The 24,297-nt window shown below is 40.9% G+C and overlaps 1 protein-coding gene and 1 non-coding gene across 5 annotated transcripts in view; both read left to right on the top strand.

The window, feature by feature from the left end:
• Mettl16 (methyltransferase 16, RNA N6-adenosine) overlaps positions 1-24,297 on the top strand; it is a 56,322-nt gene that overhangs the window by 1,655 nt on the left and 30,370 nt on the right. For all 4 annotated transcript variants that reach the window (XM_034507333.2, XM_076936319.1, XM_034507334.2 and 1 more), the window contains 4 exons: positions 796-923; positions 11,739-11,938; positions 15,079-15,219; positions 21,410-21,525. In XM_034507333.2, coding sequence (XP_034363224.1) covers positions 796-923; positions 11,739-11,938; positions 15,079-15,219; positions 21,410-21,525 — 585 coding nt within the window. The remainder of the gene's footprint in view (positions 1-795; positions 924-11,738; positions 11,939-15,078; positions 15,220-21,409; positions 21,526-24,297) is intronic.
• LOC117712165 (small nucleolar RNA SNORA48) lies at positions 6,776-6,919 on the top strand. The gene has a single exon (XR_004607233.1). It is a non-coding gene; the product is annotated as a small nucleolar RNA SNORA48 (small nucleolar RNA).

Below are 24,297 nucleotides of genomic sequence, written 5' to 3'. Positions count from 1 at the left end.
CTGAGGAATGGAACGGATTGATAGAAAGCCAGAAGTTAGTCATCTTGGGTGTAGTAGTCCTTGGTAGAGTATGTGTGAGCTACTGTGTTAAATTCCTAGTTGAAAAAAAATTTTTTTTAAACAAAAGTTAAAGAATCAAAAGGGGTGACTTTATTGAGTGTGTATGCTATGACCTGAATAAATAGTGCAGAAAAGTGAACTGAATTGGCCAAGATTGTAAGTGAGCTTGGGTCACAGATGTCCAGAGGACGCGCGTGACGCGCCTGTGAACTGTGTCCTCTTTAATGTGTTGCAGAGTCCTATCAGCTTGTTAGAGGATTGCCTTTTTGTCCATCATTACATGAAAGACAACTGTTTCCCCTTGATATTCTTGAGGCCTGGGGACTGCCCTCGGTTTATGCTGCTTTTTACTCCTATGTCTGCAAGGGGCATGGAATATTAGGGAATTAAAATACTGAGTTTCTACTGTTTGTGTGTGTGTGTGTGTGTGTGTGTGTGTGTGTGTGTGTAGTTTTGGAGATTGAACCCAGGGACTTGAATATGTTGGACAAGTGCTCTGCTGATAGCTGCATCCCCTTAAGGGACGGGGTAGGCTTTTTGAGGGTACTGCATGTGACAGTGAGCTGGGTGTGCATGCTTTACTGTTTGTGTGTGTTTGTTTCTGAGGCAGGGTCTCATGTTGTAGCCAGACTGACCTGGAACTCACTGTGTAGTCCAGGCTTATTGCAAGCTTTGGAACTAAATATGCTGACTTCTTTAACTTTTTCACACCTCCTCTTCCCTCTCTCTCTAAAGATGGCTCTCAGCAAATCAATGCATGCAAGAAATAGATACAAGGACAAGCCTCCTGACTTCGCATATCTGGCATCTAAATATCCAGATTTCAAGCAGCATATTCAGATAAATTTGAATGGGAGAGTAAGGTAGGTGACTCATGAAAAGTTATTAATCTGTATCATTCGAGTATGGTTTGAGTGGATGTGATGTGACAGGAGGCAAGCTGGACTAACAGAGAACCTGAATGGTAGCCGTGTACATCTCATGAAAAGTCCCATGTGACTTTGGACACATGGGTTATCCAGCCTGGGGGCCAACTTTTTTTTTTTTTTTTTGGTTTTTTGAGATAGGGTTTCTCTGTGAGGCCTGGGCTGTCCTGGAACTCACTCTGTAGACCAGGCTGACCTTGAACTCAGAAATCTGCCTACCTCTGCCTCCCAAGTGCTTGGATTAAAGGCGTGCGCCACCACCGCCTGGCTCCTTTTTTTTTTTTTTTTTTTTTTTTTTTTTTTTTTTTTTTTACATCTAACAAATGAGAAAATTGGAAAATCTCTTAATGGCTGACTTCCCGCTTCTACAACAGAGATGGCAGTGTAACTCAGGCTAGGGTTGTGCTTTATTGATCCAGTGCTTGGTGAATGTCAGAAGGTCTTATTTGGAGGACAGTGCTAACTAGAATGTTAAAGCTTGCTCCAAGGGTGTAGCTTAGTTGTTGCAGTAGACCTGGCATTCATGAAGCCCGATCTCTATCCCTGAGTGAGCCAGGCGTGGGGGAGCACTCAGCCATGATGACAGTACTTGGGAGGCAGGAGGATCAGTTCAAGGGCATCCTTGGTTACATACTGAGTTTGAGGTTCTACTGGCTTGTTTGAGACTATTTCAAAACCAAAGAAGACAGAAATTATGATAGTGTGAGAATGTGAGAAAATAAGTGTGTTATACTTGAGGTTACAGATGCACATAAGACCATGCCAGATTTGTCAGCAAGTAATCTTAACCCACTCCAACATCCTTTGTTCTTCAGTCTTTTGTTTTAGTTGTGTATCAGTTGACGTCCTGTTACTGTAGCAAATAGCAATCCTTGTAGGAAGAGAAAAGGCCGCATTGGCTCACAGTGCTGGTGATTGTGCTCTAAGAAAAGTGACTGTTGCTGAGGCAGTGTATCATGACTAGAAGCTTCTAAGGAGCAGTTCATAACTTAGGCACTGGGAAATGAGAAGAGAAAGGACAGGGTCTCCTCGCCCCATTTGGAGGCATGCCCTTAATGACTGAAAACACAAGGTTCTAATGCTTCCTAATTGTGCCAAGCTAGAGACTGAACTTTTTTTTTTTTTTTTTTTTTTTTTTAAATCTCTTGAGTTCAAGGCCAGCGTGGTCTACAGAGTGAGTTCCATGACATAGTTTCATGAGTGCTATACTAAAACTCTGTCTTGGAAAAAAAAAAGAAAGAAAGAAAGACAGGCAAACAAGCAAAAAAGAAATTCATAGTTCTGAGGGCTCATATTAGGGTTCTCGCATCAGCAAACATTTATGTATTTAAATTTAGTATTTATGACTAAAGAACAGTCCTCAGGAGCTCTTCCAGAAGACCTGGTGTGGATTCCCAAGTATCTCCAGTTCCAGTTGGTATGACACCCTCTTCTGGCACTGCATGCGTGTAGTTTAGACATACATCCACCCATACACCTAGAATAAAAATAAAGGAGAGGAATAGTCCTGTATCGGGGAGCGTTGTTCTTGGATTTATGTGTGCATGTGGTGTGGATGGGCTTTGTGCTTGCCATAGTGCACATATTGAAGTCAGAGGACAACTCGCTGGAAGTTCGTCTCTCCCTCTACCATGTTGGTTCCAGGGATGGAACTGAGATCTTTGGTCAGGTTTGGTGGCAAACTCCTTTATCTCTGCCACCCTAAAATTCAGTCTTTTATTTTATTTTATTTTTTTTAAGTTTTATATGTATGGGTGTTTTGCCTACACATATGTCTGCACCATATGTGTGTCTGGCACCCATGGAGGTCAGAAGAGCTTCTGGCATCAGATTCCCTTAACTAGAATTAGAGACAGTTGTGAGCTACCATGTTGATGCTAAGAATTGAACCAGGGTGCCTCTGAAGGAGCAGCCAATGCTCTTAACCACTGCGCCATCTCTCCAGCCCCCTGAAATTCAGTCTTGATGATTGTATGACTTTATCCATTCCCAATGCTATTGTGAATGCAGCTTATTATACATGTTACTAAAGCTTACTTTTGGGTGAACTTCCTTGTCTTCTATGTATAAGTCTCTTTCTTACCTGCTGTCATTAGGTAACCATCAGTAGTTGTACTAAATGTTGACAACAGATGGAGAAAGTCACTGACATGCCTTCTACTGCTTTGTATAACTATGTATTAAAATTGATCATTATGTGTGTATATATGATGGAAGTTGTGTGTGGAAGTTCAGAGGACAACTTTGTTTCTCTCTTCCACCTTGATGTGTGTTCCGGGGAGCAAACCCAGGTTGTCAGGTACTTTACCTAAGGAGTTGTTTTTCTGGCTCCAGATCTTTTGAGTTAGCTGTATCCATGTCATTGTTCCCTTCCCCCATGAGACAAGGTCTCTCTGTGTAGCCCTGGCTGTCCTGGAACTTGCACTGTACTGTAGACCAGGCTGGCCTCGAACTCAGAAATCCACCTCCCTCTGCCTCCTGACTGTGGGGATTGAAGGAATGTGCCACCACTACCTGGCTAGCTGTGTCTTTTAGTTGTATTAAAGAAACCACTTGTTGAACGAGGCTGTTTTCCTTTTAGTACTTCTAATACAGATAGTGTTTGAGCCATGGTGGCAGCAGCGCTGATGATGTCTCTTGCCAGCACTTAAAATTCAAAATTAATAGCTCTGCTTTCCAAATTTCTTCTTATGGATTTTCCAATTTCAGTTCTTCAAAACTGATTTTAGAAATAGCCTTCCCACCTCTATTAGGCAAGTGGTGATAGAGGCAGGCAAATCTCTGAGTTCAAGACCAGCCTGGTCTACAGAGCAAGTTCCAGGACAGCTGGAGATACACAGAGAAACACTGTCTCGAGAAAAAACAAAAGGCAAGAAAGAAAGGAAGGCAGGCAAGCCCTCCTCACCCCCCACCCCTTTCATAGGAGATTGTATCTATCATGGGCTCCTTATATTGCTTAATAAACTCAGCAGATGGCTTTTTACTTTTATTTATTTATTTATTTATTTATTTTGCCTTAAATATGCTCCCACATAACTAGTTTTTACAATTGAATCTGGGTTGAAAATAATACTTTTTTCATTTCTTCAAATTCTGCCCTTACAGCACAGTCTGTAACTTGCACTGAATTTAACAGCATGTTTTGGCATATAATGCCTTTTCAGATCATACTCTTTGTAAATTTCTTTGTAAATTTAAATCTCCCCCAAATTAAGCAGAGTGCCTTACTGTTGGCCTCAGTAGGGGTGTGTGTGTTTAATTGTGTGTGATCTCTCTACTTTTTGTTTAACAGTCTTCTTTACTCCATAAATCTCTTTTTCACTCTGTATGGAGGAAGAGGATAAGGGAGGTTTGACTTGCTGTGTAGCCCAGGCTAGTATTGAGCTGGTGATTATTGTGCTTCAATGTCCTGAATCCTGAAATTACATATGTGTCTGTGTCTAGCCTCTATTCTCATTCATTCATTCATTCATTCATCCATTCACTTATTTATTTTAGCTCTGACTGGTTTCAAATTCACAGAGAGCTGCCTGCCTCTGCCACTGCCTCCTAAGTGGTGGGATTAAAGTGTGTGCCATCATGCCCAGCTTACCCTCTGTATTTTAAGATAAGCAAATCATATGTTCAGAATTGGATTTAAAGAGATACATTTTTTTTCACTTGTTTTATGTGTGTGTGCCTGCCTGACTTTGGTGTACGTATGTGTACTATGTGACTGGAGGAACCTCCAAAAGTCAGAATAGGGCATTGGATCCCTTGGTACTGGAGTAAGTTATAGATGATTATAAGTCACTTATAGATGCTGGGAATTGAACCTGGGTCCTCTGCAAGGACAGCTAGTGCTCTTAACTGCTGAGCCATCTCTTCAGCTCATAAACAGATACATTCTAAGAACATTGTAGAGAATGGATTACAGAGAGAATTAAGGTAACTAGGAAATGATTTTAGTATCCCAGATTAAGTACATTAGTGGCCTATCTAGGTGAAGGCAATGAATGAAACAGAATTCCCAAGTACAACTAGCAGCATGTGGTACAAAGTAGGAAGAGAAGACCCAGGTTGGGCTTGAGGCCCTCTCGTTATCAGAAGGAAGGTAGTAGTGCCTTTATAAGATATAGAGCAGTGGATACGCAGATGTTTGGGAGATACTGTCAGGTGGGCATGTTGGATCTGAGGTCCTTGGAATTCCTGAGTGGAGTAGTTACTAGGCAGTGGACAGTGAGTTCAAGAAAGGGGCATGGTGATTGTGGGGTGGTGATTGTTTGTTGAAGGTGGAAGAGAAGTGAAGCAGTGAGAACTCAGTGTGTAAGAAATGGATGCAGTTCGGCTTGGAGAACCATGCATAGATGTGGGAATAATGAGAGTACTTAAGAAGTAACAGACAGGAAGAAAGCAAAGACAGCAAAGAACATTGAGGGGCCGGAGAGTTGCCTGGTGGATAAAGGGAACTGACAGCAGCCTGAGTGTGAGTCCCAGGGTTCCACATGGTGGAAGGAGAGAGTAAGCTCCTAAGCTCCTACAGATTGTCTTTTGACCGCCTCACAAACATTGTGGCACATGCACACAATAAATATTTAAAAGCATTATGTGGCATTTTAATTATTTATAGATTTAATTCTTATATTGAGCAGCCTGAAAACAGTTGGTTAATCTGATGTAAGGCTTTAGTAAAGGGTTTCATTCTTGTGAGGCAAGCATTCTGCCACTGAGCTATTCTCCAATCCTGGGTAACGTGTGTGTATGTATGTGTATGAGAGAGATAGAGATTGATTTTATGTGGGTTTTTTTTGTTTGTTTGCTTTTATTTTTCAAGATAAAATTTCAGGACTAAAGGTGTGCATCATTGTTCTAGGCTGTAGTTCCTTAGAAGTCCCTGCAGTGTTGAGTACTGACAATGTACACTATAGCTATCTTCAGACACACCAGAAGAGGGCATTAGATCCCATTACAGATGGTTGTGAGCCACCATGTGGGTGCTGGGAATTGAACTCAGGACCTCTGGAAGAGCAGTCAGTGTTCTTATCCGCTAAGCCATCTCTCCAGCCCCTGAATTAGACTTTTAAAATGATTTTTATTAATATATTATACATAGTCCTCTACCTCCCAAGTACTAAGATTATAGGTGTCAATGATTATTCTTAGTAAAAAATTTTTTCCCGTTTTTTTCTTTCTTTTTTTTTTCTTTTTTTCTTTTTTTTTTTTTTTTTGGAGACAGATTTCTCTTGTGTAGCCTTGGCTGTTCTTGAACTAGGTCTACAGAGACCCTGCTTATGCCTTCCCAGTGCTGGGACTAAAGGCATGCAACACCACCACCTGGCTCAAAGTTAATTTTTTAAAAATGCAGCTGGAGAGATTACTTAGTGGTTGAGAGCACTTTTATGGTTCTTACAGAAGACTTGGGTTTGGCTCCCAGCGCCTACTTGGTGGCTTACAGCAGTCTAACTGTCATTTCAGATGGTCTCATACCCCCTTGTGGTCTCTGAGGGCACTGTGGTGTAGTCATGCCTGCAGGCAAAACACCTATACACAAAACAAAAACAAGTTTTTTTTAAACTAAGGGTTTTATTGTCTTTAGTTGTGATTTGTGGGTGCACCTGTGCATGAGGGCAGTCGTGTGCCACAGGGTGAGGGAAGCTCAGACAGGAACTAGTGGGACTGTCTACTCTTTCTAGCATGTGGGTTCTGGGGTTCAAACTGAAATTGTTAGGCTTGGCAGCGCCTGACTCTGTGCACTGAGCCATCTTGCCAGCCCTTCAAAGCATCTATTTTATAATAGATATAAAGAATTTCCTCCCTGGCAATGGGCAAAGAGGCACCTTGTTGGTGGTGTTGCTCTTATATCAGTCAGGGGCAGAGCAGATGACAGTCCTTTGTTCATCCTAGCTTGATGCCTGGCTTAGTGGCCAAAGCTGTTTCATGCCTAGGGCACATTAAAATTTTTTTTTTTTAATTTTCACAGAGGAAGGCAAATCTGCTTGTAAAAAGAAGACATGGCTGCTGTTAACATTGTTAAGTTTATTTATTGTTGTATGTGAGTGTGTATGTTTGTATGTCATGGTGCATATGTGTAGATCAGAGAAGAACTTTGAGGAGTTGGTCCTCTCACTGTGGCATCCGGGGATTGAATTCACAGCATCAGGCTTGTGTGTGGCCTTTGCTTTTACCTTATCTTGGGTATAGGGGAAGCTGAGGATAGGACAGTCAAGGAGACTGTTTTCTCTAAAAATGAACATACTTGCTTTTGGTTAACTAATATATTTATGTGTTGTTTTAATTTTTATTAGTGTGTGTATGTGTATGATGTGACAGTTCAGGGGATACTGGGACATGGACACATTTGTTAAAGGCAAGAGGGTAGACACATACTTGAAACAGAGTAGCCAGGTAATAGCCTTGCTTTTTAAATGTCTACTAGCTTCTTCAATGTTTGTTTTATTCTATTTTATGTGTATACCTGCATGTCTGTCTCTGTACCACATGTGTTCTGGTGCCTGTGGAGGCCAGACGAGGGCTCAGATCTGGAACTGGAGTTCCAGTTAGTTGTGAACTGCCATGTGGGTGCTGGGAACCAAACCCAAGTGCTTGGAAGAGCAGCCAGTGCTCTTAACTACTGAGCCATCTCCAGCCTCTCCAGAGAACAGCAAATGAAAGTCAGTTCTTTTCTTCCATCACTGGTTGTGGGAGATTGAACTAGGTCATCAGGCTTGTGTGACAAACGCTTTTACCTGCTGAGCTATCTTGCTGGACTGTATTTTTTTTTTAAACAGGGAAAAGAACACAAAGTTTATTTTATGCTTCATGCATAGGACTCAGACTGCAGTATGGCATATGAAGAAAGGATTTGCTGTGTGTAGGTGTAGGGCTGCGATGGCCAGCTTTGACAGTGCGATGATTGTTTCTGTTCTTTCCTGTATCCCTCACTGCTTTGTTATAATTATATCAGACTGCTGCAATTTAATTTTAGGTTTTGTTTTTCATAGTACCAACTCCATAGCGACAGCCTGCTGTTTGTGTGAGCGCTTGTTAGTTGATCTTGAACATAGTGTGAGATTAAAAACAAAGTTTTGTTTTTAAACCACAAACCAACACTGAAGGTAGGTTGTAATTGATGACTAGTGTTTTTAGCAGCTCAGTGTTGCTCCGGTGACGGAGAGAGCGGTGTTGCAGCAGGGCTGACAGGCTTTGGTGTTTACTGACACATTTGAGGCTCAGCTTCTGCAGTATTAGAATTGTTTGGTCATTCCTGTATAGTGGAAATACATATTCTAAAACTCATCTCTAGAGATGATAAAAAATAAAGTACCCATTTGTAGCTGAGTGGGACTCATTCTGGGGAAATCAGAATCCTGTTGATAATAGGCTGTTTTGTGAACCTGCATGTGTTAAAGAAACAAGAAAGACTGGTGGAATGAATAAATGGTAATTTTCACATGAGAGCTAATTTTAGTTCCTAGGTCTCCCTGTGATCTTGGAAATGAGAATAAGAAAGATCTTGCCTGTGCTCAGGATTTGCAGTGTCCCAGGGTGCTATGTGACCTAGATATTTAACCAGTGAAGTTGTGTGACTAGACTTTGCCCTACAAAAGATTGCCAGCACTTGGACTAATATCTGCCTTTTCTTAGAACTAAAAAAGGAACACTCAGTTTTGTTAATAGAGTCTTAGCATCAGCTCTCATGGTCTCCCTTTATTCCCTTCACCAGTCTTCTCTCTGTCTCATGCTGTCGTTTATGAGAATGGGAAGGAAAGCATGTGTGTGTGGAGGACTGCTGCTTGAGGCAGTCTTGCTCTAGATTTCTGGCTGCTTGACGTTCACCGTGAAGTCCTGGATGGCCTTGAACTTGCAAAGATCTTTCTGCCTCTGCTTCATAATTGTTGAGAATGTAGGTAGTAGGTATATGCTTCCGTGCCTGACAGTAGATTTTGTACAACTGAGGGTCAAACCCAGTGTTCATGTGCACTGAACCACTGAGCTGTGCGAGCCTAATCTTGCATATTTATACTGGCAAGGGGAGGGAGGTCAGAGAGACAGGGCCACTTTTTAATCATTTAATTTTTTTTGAAATTATATGTTTTTAGTGCGTGGGGTTTTTTGTTTGTTTGTTTGTTTGTTTTGCTTTGTGAGACAGGGTTTCTCTGTGTAGTCCTGGCTGTCATGGAACTCACTCTGTAGACCAGGCTGGCCTTGAACTCAGAAATCTGCCTGCCTCTGCCTCCCAAGTGCTGGGATTAAGGCATGCGACACCACTACCTGGCTTGAAATTATATGTAATTTCATCATTTCCCCCCCCTCTCCTCCTCTTTGCTCTCCCATGCATGACTTGCTCTTTCTCAACTTCATGGCTTCTTCCTCTTTAATAGTGGTTGATGTTGTTGTTGGTGTGTGTGTGTGTGTGTGTGTGTGTGTGTGTGTGTGTGTGTGTTATTTTTGAGACAGGATCTCATAGACTTCTATCCTCCTTCCTCCCCCTCTCAGGTGCTGAGATTACAGGGGTTCACCACCATGCCCAGTTTAATGGAGTGTATCTCAGGGCTTTGTACATATATTCTCACCTCTACTTTTTTTTTTCTTCTTTGCAACAGGCAGGGTCTCGCTATATAGCTTTGTCTGGCCTGTACCTCACTATGGACAGGTTTGTGTCAAACTCAAGAGATCTGCCCACCTCTGCCTCCCCAGTTGCTGGGATTGAAAGTATGCGCCATTGTGCCTGTTAGAAAATGGAAAATTTTAAATACACCTTTAGAGCACTTAATGGAAAAAATTACAGGAAGTCATCAGTCCTAGATAATATAATGGTCATATGGCGTGTATGAAAGAAAAAAGTTGAGGTTGAGACGATAGATCAGTCAATAAAGTGCTGGCTGCACAAACATCACCTTAGTTTTTTTCCCCTAGTACCATTGTGAATGCCTGGTGCACTGGTGTATTCCTGTAATCCTAGTGCTTGGGAGACAGAGAGGAGGACTCCTGATGCTTGAACTCTAGGTTTAGATCTAGGTCTAGGTCTTGGAAGAGTGGGAGCCATCTGGCATAGTGCTATATAGAACATGGTCCCTTACTGGCTGCTCAGCCATGAACCAATAATTTGTTTTTGTTCACAGGTAAAGACTTTGTGTCATTTGATTAGTTAATGTTTCTGTCCCTGAATTGTTATTTTTGAAAGCTATTCCTGGTAGATTCCCTAGATTTGTAACCCTGGATTTTCACAGCTGGGCTGCAGAGTAACATTTAGAAGTTGTAAGGCAGTGTTACTGTTTATGCTCTTGAGAAAATGTTTTCAGACTTTGTTTTGGAAGGAGCTTCTAGGTTATTAGGTTCCTTTAATTTCTAAAGTTTTACATTTGAGAATTTAAGACTGTACACATAGTATGATGGCACATTAGATCAGGCAGTATATTGGAATAGGATGTGTTTAGTATTTTAGTTGAATATAGATTTTTTTCTTTTTTTAGATTGATTTATTTATTTTATTTATTTGAGTACACTGTAGCTGTCTTCAGACACACCAGAAGAGGGCATCAGATCCCATTACAGATGTTTGTGAGCCACCATGTGGTTGCTGGGAATTGAACTCAGGACCTGTGGAAGAGCAGTCAGCACTCTTAACGGCCATCTCTCCAGCCCAAATACAGATTTTTTTCATTGTGTAGGATTGAATTTTATTTCTGTCATTGAAGAAGATGGTGTTAGCTCATCCTTTTAATAAACTTGATTGGTTCCACAGGAGTAAAATAGAATATTTTGTTAAGGGTTCTTTTGGGGTGTGTGTGTGGGGGGGGGGGCGGTTTGAGATAGGGTCTCTTTTATATACTCTGGTGGGGCTCTGAAACTCCGTGTGTAGACCAGGCTGGCCTCAAACCTAACAGGCTTGCTTCTGCCTCCTAAGTAGGGAGAGTAAAGGTGTGTGCCACCACTTTTGGTTATTACTGAACATTCTTATGCTAGTTTTGTTGTTCTTTTGTTTTTTGAGGCAGAGTTTACCTGTGTACTTTTGGCTGTCCTGGAACTCTGTGAACCAGGCTAGCCTTGAACTTAGAGAGTGCTGGGATCAAAGCAAACGACCTGCCTATTTTCCCCCGTTTTTGAGTGTGTTTTTGAAGAATATGTTAGTGTCAATGATGTTGATGATAGCGAAAACAAATACTCAGCATTTGTAAAACACTTAATATGTATTAAGAGCTATATTCTTGCTGGGCAGTGGTGGCACACGCCTGTAATCCCAGCACTTGGGAGGCAGAGACAGGCGGATTTCTGAGTTCCAGGCCAGCCTGGTCTACAGAGTGAGTTCCACGACAGCCAGGACTACACAGAGAAACCCTGTCTCGAAAAAAAACCAAAAAAAAAAAAAAAAAAAAAAAAAAAAAGAGCTGTATTCTTTTTAGAGTCACACGGCAATGATGTTGGAACCTTAAAAGCTGAGAAAAGTGCCAGCTAGGTGCATGGCTTGTCTAGAATCTTAGCTAAGGCAGAAACCAGGCAAGAGTTGGAACAGAGACACTCTTAACCCCTGTGCTGCATTTATGGATGCAGTCTTTCTGGCAGATAACTATACTGCTTCTCATAGACCATGAAGGTCTCAAGTACCCCTGTGTGTCTGCTGTTGTACTGAATGTTGAATGCAACTTTTCATGTGTGATTTCTTTAGGAAATTGAAATGGGCATTGGGCCCCTGGTATAGCTGTTTGATGTGGCAAAGGTGCAGTGCACCTAGTGGTGCATTAATCAGTTTGTGTTTTTTTCTCTACTACTCAGTCTTAATTTCAAAGACCCTGAAGCAGTCAGAGCTCTGACTTGTACTCTCCTGAGAGAGGACTTTGGACTTTCTATTGATATTCCTTTGGAGAGACTAATTCCCACAGTCCCCTTGAGGCTTAACTATATTCACTGGGTAGAAGATCTGATTGGTCACCAGGATTCTGACAAAACTACTCTCCGAAGAGGAATTGACATAGGTAGGTGGTTCTTATTTCCATAGGTTTTGCATTGCCAGACTCTTTCTAAGCTCTTCTAGTATTAACTGTGAAAGAAGCTTTTATTTGGTGCACACACATAGAGGTTTCTGTCATTGGTGTCTCTTGAGAGGGGATGGCCAGGTAAGTTAGGGAACAAGGGGGTTAGAGAAGTGTGGAGGGAACGAAGTCCTTACTTACTTTACTTAGCTTTCAAGTTTTTACCTTAGCATTGTCTACTCTGTTATTAATCAATTTTTAATTAAACTTTTATTAATATTATTATCATTACTACTACTACTACTATTGTGTTTTGAGACTGTGTAGCCCTGGTATCCTGCAACTAGTTCTGTAAGTCAGGCTGGCTTCAAACACACGGAGATCTTGCCTCTCTGCCTAGTGAGTGCTAGGATTAAAAGATTAAAGGCATGTGCCACCATACCCAGTTCTAAAGTGCAACCCACCCCCCCTTTTTTCTGTTGTTTTGTTTTGTTTTGTTTTTTTGTTTTTTGAGATATCTTGACTGTTCAGGAACTAGCTATGAAGAGTGGACCATTGCTCTGCCTCTGCTTCCAAATGCTGGGATTAAAGGCGCATGCCACCTTGCTTTGTCATAAATACTTAAAACCTTGGCTTGGCCTATCAGAGTTTTCATTGTCTGGTCTTTACCCTGTTCTCTATGCCCCAATTATTTGATGTTTCTTTTGTTTTCCACACTTGTCTTATAGACCACCAAGCCTTTTTGCATGTTATTTTTCGTGCCTCAAACTTCTCTCATCTTGATCTTGTTTGATCTTGTTTGTTCCCATTAATACTACACTTGTCATGGCAGGTCTGCTTTCTCCATAAAAGCTTTCTCTGACCTTAAAGCCTAAGAAAGGTTACTTTCTTGGTTATGATACATGGTTAATATTTTTTATTTGCCACTAGGCTACAAACTATAATTACAATAATCTCTCCAGACCTAGCGAAGTTGTTGGATAAAGAAAAGCCTTATTCTTATTTTTTCATTTTTTTTTTTTAAAAAGTGTTATATTTATATGAGTATACTGTAGCTGTCTTTAGACACACCAGAAAAGGGCATCAGATCTCATGGTTGTGAGCTATCATGTGGTTGCTGAGAATTGAATTCAGGACCTCTGGAAAAGCAGTCAGTGCTCTTAACTGTTGAGCCATCTCTGCAGCACTTTTGTCTTTTTTTTTTTTTTTTTAAATAACTTATTTATTTTATGTGCTCTGGTGTTTTGCCTGAATGTATGACTGTATGAAGGTGTCAGAGTTCCTGGAAACGAATTACAGACAGTTGTGAGTTGCTGTGTAGGTGTTGGGAATTGAACCTGGGTCCTCTGGAAGAACATCCACTGCTCTTAGCCACTGAGCCATCTCTCCAGCCTCAAGGCATTATTCTTTTAACATTTACATTCTAAATACTTCATGTGAGCTAAGCACTGGAGACCTGATGGAGTTCCGTTAAGGCTCTTACCTTTGTGTTCATTGTAGAAGATGGCTGATGTGTCCTAGGAAGCTAAATGCTGCCTTGAACAGTGTGGTGGCAGCTGTTGTGATCCCAGCACTTGGGCTATGGCAGTGGGAGGATCGCAGGTTCCAGGTCAGTGCTGGCCTGGGCTATGCAGTGAGACCAGAACTAGGGAAGGAGGTGGGGGAAAGGACTCTAGCCTATTAGGTGCTAATTGCATTTTCATTATGCCCCAAACCCACTAAAGCAGCGCTTGGGGGATACACGAGGTTAATGAATTTTAGCTCTTCACAAGGGGCAATGCTTGCTGAAATCATATTCTTTCTAATTAGGGTTCTATATAAATTCTTGCCCCAGACTCCCATCAGGTTACTCTAATTCTATGACGATACTTTCCATTTTTATTTATCATTGTAAGGATTATTATCCACTTAAATGTCATTTGGCTTTCTGAGGATATCAGAATTTCAGAATTTCAAGTTTCTTGGTCTTTAGGATTGACAGACAGTGTTAGAAGGATAGGAGACCTGGATGAGGAAGGTTTTGTTTTTGTTTTTGTTTTTTTTCCCAAAACATTATAAATGACTCTAGTTTTCTCGACTCTTAAAGAACAGGGTATCTATCCTCTTCCTTACTTGCACCTCCCAAATCCCCAGGGAAGTGTTTGCCTGACAGCATCAGGGCCAGTAGACAGTACCATGGCTGGTGAAGAGACTAAGTAGTGCAGCGTTTACTTGGGTCTCTGTTTCCTAGCCTGCTGAGAGTAAGTCATGAGGAAGTGATTGGGCACAAGGGTTTCAAGAAGCACCTCTGGATCCTGCAGAGCCATGATGGAACCAGGAGAAGCAGCTTTGGAGTGGTGGGTCCAGGTTGTAGCTATCAGGAGAAACCCTAACTTTCTGGGATCTAATTGGTCAAGATTTGTTAGTGATTGTTAAAAAGCAGCATCTGGGGTTGGGGGAAGTATACCAGTCCACGGTTAGGGCCTCACGTGTGAGTTTAGAACAAGTACTGACTGTTGAAGCTAATTTTTTTTTTTCCCATGAAGCATTGGCTTCTCAGTATGTCTCTTATACCTGTGCTAGGGCTGGTTAGTGCCTGACATGACTAACATTCTACACAGCCCCAGGAAGCTGGGGACACACACATATATACACATACCCCTTTTTTTGCTTTTTGAAAGTGAACTATGTTTGTCTTCATGTTTTGTTTGTTTTCCCCCTTGAGACAGGGTCTCAAACTCAGTCTTCTTGCCTCTGCTTCCCAAGTCTTAGAATTATAGGTGTGTGCCACTTTATTTATTTGCTGTGAGACACTGTGGTGTTTTAACAAGTAGAATTGTTTTGAGGAAATTAAGTCTTGTATGGGACATAAAGACTTTTATGAGCAAATTGAATTTTACAAAATAAAGTGCTTTGGCCACTTTGGGTTAATAAACTATGTTTTCCTGGGCCTTCATTTTACACACCATACAAGAGGAGAGGATGAAGGTTTCTGTCCTCTAGGAAGGCTGTGCTCTGAGGTATGTGTGAAATGAAGAGTGAGCCTGGTAGCCGCTTGTGAGTTAAGCTGTGGAGACCTGAAAGAAGTCTTAGAAGAAAGGGGGTTTTTATTGTTCTCACCTTCCCCTCTCATGTGTGATGTGCTCTGGATTTTTATTTTCTAGGCACCGGGGCATCCTGCATCTATCCCTTACTTGGAGCAACCCTAAATGGCTGGTATTTTCTGGCAACAGAAGTGGATGATATGTGCTTCAATTATGCCAAGAAAAACGTGGAACAGAATAACCTATCTGATCTCATCAAAGGTTGGTTCCTCGAAACAGCCCTTAAGCTTCGTTTATTAAAACTTCTTTACTACAACATGCATTATTATTATCTTCTGTGGGTCTTTTGTTTGTCTGAGACAGTCTCTATGCAGCTCTGGCTGCCCTGGAACTCTCTTTCTAGGCCAGGTTGACCATGAACTCATAGAGATCTGCCTGCCTCTGGTCCTGAATGCTGGAATTAAAGACAAGTGCCACCATGGCTGGCTTGTTCACTTTTGCTTAAATGTGTAGAATTCAAAATTTAGATAATCTACTTGATTTTGATTCCAGAATCAAAGGAAGGAATATAATAAAGTTGATCCTTGTTATTTCTATGGTGTGTGTTTGTGAATTTGCCTTTTGCCTTGGTTACTATTCTATTGCTGTGGTAAGACACTGACCAAGACAGCTTATGGAAGAAGGAGTTGATTTGGGCTGTGTAGTTTCAGAAGGTTAGAGTTCATGACCGTCATGGGGGCCGGCATGTATGCATGCATGGTGCTGGAGCAGCATAACAACCACTGTGGTTGTTTTGAAACCTCAAAGCCCGCCCCTAGTGACCTTCCTCCTCCAACAAGGCCACACCTTCTAATTCTTTCAAGGGGAGGGGCATTCTTAAAATATCACGCCTTCTAATTTAGTTATGTACTTTTTTGGGGTGGATAGTTCTTAAAAATTTGCTCTGCTGAGGCTGGAGAGATGGTTTAGGAGTTGAGGGTACTTCCTATTTCAGGCATTCACATGGTAGTTTTCAACTGTCTGTAACTCTTAACTCCTGGGAATCTGATACTGAAAGAAAATTTTGAAATAGGCCCAAACTAATAAAAATAGCAGGGCCCTGTGATTCCTTTTCCCTAACCTAAGTAGTTAAAAATGCCTGTCAGCAGGTTTGGGCCCAGTTAGTCAGCCACAGAAGATGTGGAGTTACAGGACAAAGACCTGTTGAATCATCCAAGGACTTGGCTGGACATAAAGATAAAAAAGGTATGCAAGGACACCTTTAAATAGAGAATAGGGATGTGCCCCGGAGTATGTCTAAATGAATAATGGGCCATCTGGTGTTCCTCCAACCCCACCCCACCCCAGGTCTTCTCAAGGTCCAAGAAACTGCAATTTAAGTTTAACTAGATACTATGCTTACTTAGATAAGCTTCTGCCTGCAGAAACTGCCCTCTGCCTCATCAACAGGTACAGCTTGCTGATGTAAAACAGCCAATCGTGTGTACCCGCTCGAAGATTTCCCCTTTCTCCCCACTCCGTACCTATAAAGACTCCAAAAACTGGAGCCTTAGGGTCGTCCCCTCTGTCTCTTGCAAGAGACATATGTCTGGCGGCCCAGAGCACTCTGTCATTAAACTACCTCATGTGTTTGCAGCAAGCTGGTCTCTCGTGAGTCCTTGGGTGCATGCTGTCCTGAGACTCAAGTGGGGTCCCTTGGGGTCCCCTTCTGGGGGGGTCTTAAGTCTTTCAATACCTCTGGCTTCTCATGGCGATAGGCAAGCATATGATATACATCTGTATACACAAAGCACTCTCACGCATACAATTAATAACAAATATTAAGACATGTACTACCATATCCAGCTATTAAATCATTATAATCATCATTATTTTACTATATATTCTTAAATGGTTTTGGTATATATTTCAATATACTTTATTTCATAGAACTGTTCACAGCAAGATTGAATGTCCATCCCCTGCCCTCAGGAGTGCTGGGACTAAAGGCGTGCATGCTACTACGCCCTACCAGATATGCTCTTTGAAGTGTTTTCTTTTTTTGTTTGTTTGTTTGTTTGTTTGTTTTTTTGAGACAGGGTTTCTCTGTATAGCTCTGGCTGTCCTGGCACTCACTCTGTAGACCAGGCTGGCCTCGAACTCAGAAATCCACCTGCCTCTGCCTCCCAAGTGCTGGGATTACAGGCGTGTGCCACCACTGCCCGGCTAAAGTGTTTTCTTGCAGTTTGTAGCTTTTCGTTCTCTTGACAAAGTGTTTTCCAGAGCAAAGCTGAAGTCCAGGGCTTTGTTTTCCTCATGAACTGTACCTAAAGTTACTACCTGGCCAAGGTTTTGTTTTCCTAGATGATTTTCTAGTTTTATTGTTTTTAATGTTTGTGATATATTTTGAGTTAATTGGTATAGGAGGATTAGAAGAACATTCTGGGGATTGAACCCAGGGCTGTGTATATGCTAAGAAAGCACTTTGTCACTGAGTATGGTCCCCAAGCTTTTTAAACATTTTTTTGTTTGTTTTTGTTGTAGTTGTCATTGGTGGGTATTTTTGATTTTGTTTTGTTTTGTTCTGTTTTGTTTTGTTTTTGACACAGGGTTTCTCTGTATAACCTTGACTGTCCTGTAGACCAGGCTGGCCTGGAACTCATAGAGATCCACCTGCCTCTGCCTCCTAAGTACTGGGATTAAAGCTGTGAACCACCACCACCTAGCCTCAGACATTTCTTTTCAATGCACTTTTCCCTCTGATGTATGCCATGAAGTGTAGATTGCCCTGAGACTTGGGATCTTCCTACATAAATCAACTGGCTGGGTCCTTTGCTCCATCTAGATAGAGGTCATGGGTAAACAAGGTCATTGGTAGACAAGGGAGGCTCAGGCTGCTGTTGGGCAGCTTTTCCTTCCCAAGTGTGGCAAGAGTGAGGGGGAGCATGGGGCTGGTAGGAGCAGCAGCAGCAGGTATGTCCTCTAATGTCCCTTTGCAGGCTGTATGTGAAAACCTGTGTTCTTCAGCTGCCTCTTAGAAGTCCTTAGTTTATCCTCACCAGCCATTGACAGGTCATAGCCCAGTGGTCTGACAGCCTTACAAGACTTGACAGCTCTCTAGAACTTGCAGACCACGGATCGCATTTGCATTTTAATGTAACCCAGAGAAATAAAAATTTCTCAGGCACAGGGGGTCATGAGCTCTAAAATTCTAAGCAGCTCTGGCTTAGATTTCATGAAGGATGGTGGTATCACAGCCTGTGTCTGATAGAACCTGTTTCAAACAGCCCTGCCTATAGCTCTGCCTGCAGAGCTGAGGCAACTATAAATATTCGCAATTTTCTTAATACATCTACAGAACACAGTTCAGGGGGTTGGTGCTGATTAAGTCCTTAAGATACCTAGGGAGAGTCCAGTAGCTGTTACTTGAATTCTATTATCTTATTATCTGACCTCTTTGGTGGTTGGCTGGAAAATGAACTTCAGGAGGAGTACTTTCTGTATAAATTTAAGGCAGGGCTGGGCAGTGGTGGCGCACGCCTTTAATCCCAGCACTTGGGAGGCAGAGGCAGGCGGATTTCTGAGTTTGAGGCCAGCCTGGTTTATACAGTGAGTTCCAGGACAGCCAGGGCTACACAGAGAAACCCTATCTCGAAAAACAAAACCAAAATAAATAAATAAATAAATTAAGTAATTAATTAATTAATTTAAGGTAGGTCTAGTGGCACAGGTTATCTTGACCACCTGGGAGACTGAGGTATGAGGATCTATAAAGTTCACTTGGTCTATGAATTAAGTTCAAGATCAAATTGTGTACGTAGTGAGACCGTGCCTCAAAATTAAAAGGGATTAAAAATTAAAAAGGATTTAGTTCCTTGGTAGAACACTTGCCTTGTGTTTATGTGTGAGATTCAATCCGAAGTACTACAAACAAAAGCAGTTAGAAATTTTGACAACTTATTGGCATTAATAATTATTTTAAACCATGCTTAACAGTTACAATACCTGGCCATTATGCTAATGAGAGCCGTTCCCTTTCCTGTCTCATTCAGCCACAAGCTCTGTCTCAAACTTTAGAATCAGTTTGTCAGTAGCTAAAATTTGGAAGTGTTTTTTTATGTCTTGTTTTGATTTTCTTTCTCTTTTTCCTTTCATCAGTTCCTTTGTGTTAGGCAGGTTGTACACACAACCACAACAGCGTGTGTGTAGGGGTTAGAGAACGGCTTATAGAGGGGGGTCCTCTCTCCACCAGAGGGATAGATTAGTCCTCCGGTTTATGTTTCCAGTTGAAGTTGACACTGTTGCAGTCTGCCTTCATGTGTTTGCATTCTGAACAGTTCTTGTGTTTTCTTTCTAGTGGTAGTTCACTGAGTGCATTCTTCTGCTGTTTCTTAGGGACTTTGCTACTTCGAATGATCTGGCAGTGCTGAGTCTTGTATTTCTATGCATAATAAAGACAGTACATTTCACTTAGATGAGTTATAGTGAGTCAGCAGTATATATTTTTGAATTTTTAATGAAAATATTTTGTATGTATTGGTATTTAACCTGCATGTATGTCTGAACCATATGTGTACCTAGTGTCCAAGGAGACCAGAAGACTGACTGAGTCATCTCCTAAAGCTGGGGTTACAGACAGTAGTGCTCTGTCATGTGGGTGATAGGAATTTAACTCTAGTCCTCTGGAAAAACAGCCAATGTTCTGAAACACTGAGCTATCTTTCTAGGAACCCTTGCCCCCTTTCTTTTTGAGACAGGGTTTCACTGTGTAGCCTTAGGTAGCCTGGAAATCTCTGTGTGGACCAGGCTAGTTTCAAACTCATAAAGATCTGTTTATGTCACTACACCTGACCAACAATGTATATTAAATCAATTCTCTTTAAGCAAAATACAACAAAGATGAGATTATGTATCTAAAAGGCTTGCAGAAACTACTTGTCCTGTACTTCCCATAGGAATTTGTCCTTGCTAGTTCAGTGTTTTGGCAACTTTATAGACCATAGCTCTATGAGTAATCAAAAATAGGTATTGATAAAGTAACTTAGTCTTTAATTTTTGTGTGTGAGTGGGTGCACATGTGCATGTGCCTTTGGAAGCTTCTAAAAGTCTGTATCAGAGTGTTCTTCAATCACTTTCTACATTATTATTTTAAAATTATATATATATATTGTATATATATATAATTTTAAAATATATATATATATTTTAAAATATATATATATATAATATATATATATACACACATATATATATGTGTATATATATATTATATATATATATATATATATATATATATATATATATATATATACACACATACCCCAGGGGTATTCCTTTCTTTCTCTGTCTCCCTAGTGTTAAGTTTACAGGAATGTGCTGTCATGCCCAGTTTTTATGGGTGCTAGGGCTCAAACTCAGGTCCTTGTGTTCATGTTCATATTCATATGTCAAGCACTTTGCTGACTAAGTCATCACCCAAATTCTGCCTGGGCACAAATTTTTTTGCGGGGTTTGGGGGGGGGACCTTTCTATTCTTTATATATATATATGCTGGGTGTGGTGGCATACTCCTTTAATCTCAGCACCAGGGTAGCAGAGACAAGCAGATCTCTGCCAATTTGAGGCCAGCCTGCTTTACAGAGTGAGACTGTCTCAAAAAAAGAAAAGAAAAGAAAAGAAAAAAATAATAACAAAAAAAATATAGGGTCATAGTCTATAATCCAGGCTGGCCTTGACTTCTCTTTCCTGCTTCTGCGTATGAGTGCTCAGATTATAGCCATGTGCCACCACTATATGCTAAATTATAATATTTTAATTTTAGTATAGATATTTGCTAGAACTAGTCCAACTCTCCATGATTTATGACCATCCTGTATTGACAGTTTTTAATTTTGTAAAGGTTTATTTTATGTAGTAAGTATTTTGCTGGCATATATGTCTATGTACCACATACATACTTGGTGCCTTCAGATGTCAGAGCATTGGCTCTTTTGGAACTGGAGTTTCAGATGGTTGGGAACCACCATGTAGGTGCAGTGAACCAAACATGGGTCCTGGGAGAAAAACGTGTGCTCTTTCGTTCCCCAGCTTCTTGTTATTGATTTTTAAAATAGAATTAATTTAGTTTTTAGCAGAGTGAACATACATTTATTGCAGAAAAGTTAGAACTCTCAAGAGTAGGAGGAATTCCAGGAGGGAAACCTTTTGTTTATTAAGCTGATTTTTACAGTGTCTCTTTAGAAAAGAATTAGCACTTTTCCTAGTAGTGTTAACACATGTTAAGAGGAACAGTGATAAAGTTAATGCGTCTGCTTTAACTCTCCATTGCTGCAGTTCTGCCTCTCAGTGGGCGTGGAGTGAAGGAATTTTAAACGCAGGCTTGCTATTGTTTTCTTTCTTGGTCATTTTGTGCACTCACTTTAAAGACATTACAAAATCAATAGTAACTAACAGGCCTGGTTTTCTCCCCTAGTGGTGAAAGTGCCGCAGAAGACACTCCTGATGGATGCGCTCAAGGAAGAGTCTGAGATAGTCTACGACTTCTGTATGTGCAACCCTCCCTTTTTTGCCAACCAATTGGAAGCCAAGGTAAAGTACTTTTAAGTTACCAAATGCTTAGCTAGCTTTACCTCACTGCAGAGACAAGACCAGAAGGCAGTTTTTCTTTAAGCGTCTGTATAATTTAAAATGCTGCTGGTTTGAGGCATTTGTGAACCCAGTACAGATGGACTTTCCAGTTAAACAGTTAATTTATGTAGCTGAGAAGTTCAGTTAATAAGGCTTCAGGAGTAGGTTGGTCAAGGAATTTATACTATCATAGAAGCCAGGCTTTTGTTTCTCATTTCCTCTCAACTCTACCCTGACTCTCTTAGGCTTAAAACTTTTTTTTTTTTTTTTTTTTTTTTGAGATAGGATTTCTCTGTATATCCCTGGTTGTCCTGGAACCCACTCTGTAGAGCAGTCTAGCCTAGAACTCAGAGATTGGCCTGCCTCTGCCTCTGCCTTCTGATTACTGGGGTCAAAGGCCTGTGCTATCACTGCCTGATAGCACATTTTTAAAACCATTTTTAAAACTTTAAATTTATTTATGTATATGAGTGTTTTGCTTGCGTGAATGTTTGTGCACTGCATGTGTGCCAGGAACCTGCAGGGACTAGCCCTTGGGTCTCATGGTTGTGAGCCACCATGTGGGCACTGAGACTGGAACCTGGGTCCTTTGGAAGGACAGCCTGTGTTCTTAACCGCTGAGGCTGAGGCATCTTTCCAGCCCTTAAACTTTAAATTTTTAAAATTGGACTGAGCTTGTCAGTCTAGGAACAAAAATTGCTATTTTTTTGTCATTTGTTGGTAAATAAATGGCCAAGTGTTGAAAATGTATTGGCCTTTAGATATTGAACAAAATCTGTTGGATAAAAAACTGTTCTGTGGAGACATGTAATTCCTATTACATGGGAGGCTGAGGCAGAAGGATTGCAAGTCCTAGACTAGTTTGGATTTAGTAAACTTAAACCTGTCTGAAGCAACTTAGTGAGTCTGAAAATTTAAAAGAGAGGGCTAGGAATATCTCTTAGTGGTAGAGTGTTTGCCTAGTATGTGAGAGGCCCTAACTTCAAACCTTAGCACTGTAACACCCAAAACATAATATATTTAGACATTCAGTGTGGGAACTAGAAAGACTGCTCAGCAGTGAAGGCACTGACTGCTTTTGCAGAGGATGAGGGTTCAGTTGCCAGCACTCGCATGGCAGCTCACAACCTATTTATCACCTCAGTTCCAGGGAATCCATCCCATCTTCTGGCCAATTGGGCACCAGTGGTACACACATATGATTGCAAACACTTATAACATTTTTTTAGAAAGTTATTAATATTTTAGGCAGGGTCTCACAATTCAGGCTGCTGGAATTCACAGAATTTTCAAGTACTATGATTATGCCATCATGCCCAGCCCAAACTAAATAAATCTTCAAAATAAATTTAATTTGACAAAGTCAGGAATTTGAGCAGTAATTTATTAGAAATACCAACATTCCTGATTAGAAAGTGAAGGAAGTACAATTTAAATAATTAAAAAGTTAGCTTTTGTATAAATTTATGAAATAATAACCATGTTCTACAGTAACATTTATTAAAAGTATTATTTGCCCACACTCAAAAAATAGAGATAGGACTTTGGCTTCCCAAAGTACTTGGTGGCACAGTACAGAGTGCAGCAGGTGCTCTTACCTGCCACAGCTTTTCAAGCTTCCTTGATAAACAAGCTCCTCTTGTTTTACTGTCTTTAAATTTGAGGTGGATGTTAGTAAGTTGCCTGTCTGGCAGGCCAGACAATGCTCTACATTACTGCTGCTTCTGCCCCAGCCACAGTGTGAGGTTCCTCAGCACCTAGCATCTGTAGCTTTGGTATGCTACCCCAGTGAGTGTGGAGTGGTGTCTCAGACGGATGGCTGTGCTGAGCGTCTTTTCTTGTGCTTAGTGGCCCTTTCCCATCTTCCATGGAGTGATCTCATTCAGTTACTTTGCCTCACCTGTCCCCTTCTGGGTGAGGGACCAGTCAGCCCCTTAGAGTTCTACACTGAGCTAATTAGCAGCCCTGGGACCTTGCACATTCTGAACAAGCCCTGTGTTACTCACCCTTCACTTTGCCAATTTTTAAATTGGGTTACTTTTCTTATTAAGTTTTAAGGACTACCCTCTCAACCCCCAAAAGGGTTTCTCTGTATCCCTCTTTGTCCTGGAACTCTCTGTAGACCAGGCTGGCCTCAAACTCACATAGATCCTCTGTCCTCTACCCATAAGTGCTGGGATTAAAGGCATGCACCACCATGGCTGTTTTAAAGATTCTCTATATTCATATCCTAGAGTCGAGGCCCTTTAATTATAATGATTTGCAAACATTTTGTCATTCTGTGGTTTGTCTTTAGTTTTTCATAGTATCCTTTATAGTGAAACTGTTTTTAGTTTTGATGAAATACAATTTATCTATTTTGTGTTATTCTTATGCTTTTTGGTGTTATATCTAAGAAACCATGGGCTAATCCAAGTTAATGAAAATTTACTTTTATGTTTTCTTCTTGGGCGTTTTATAGATTAAGCTCTTACGTTTAGGTCATTGATGCATTTGAGTTAATTTTTTTCATATGAAGTAGGTAAAGATGGATTAAATACTTAAATATAAGAAAGAGAACCATAAAAGTATTAGAAGAAAACATAAGTAAATATTTATTTAATCTTTGGGTAGATTTCCTGGCCATGGTATCAAGACAGAAAGCATAAAGGAAAAGCAACAGATTGGGCTATATAAAAGGTAAATGTTTTTATATTTAATCCCCAGGGCCTTGCGCATGCTAGGCAAGTGCTT

This window comes from Arvicanthis niloticus, chromosome 6, assembly GCF_011762505.2.
Source record: "Arvicanthis niloticus isolate mArvNil1 chromosome 6, mArvNil1.pat.X, whole genome shotgun sequence".
Classification (NCBI taxonomy): domain Eukaryota; kingdom Metazoa; phylum Chordata; class Mammalia; order Rodentia; family Muridae; genus Arvicanthis; species Arvicanthis niloticus.
This window is presented reverse-complemented; position numbering and strand designations above follow the sequence as displayed.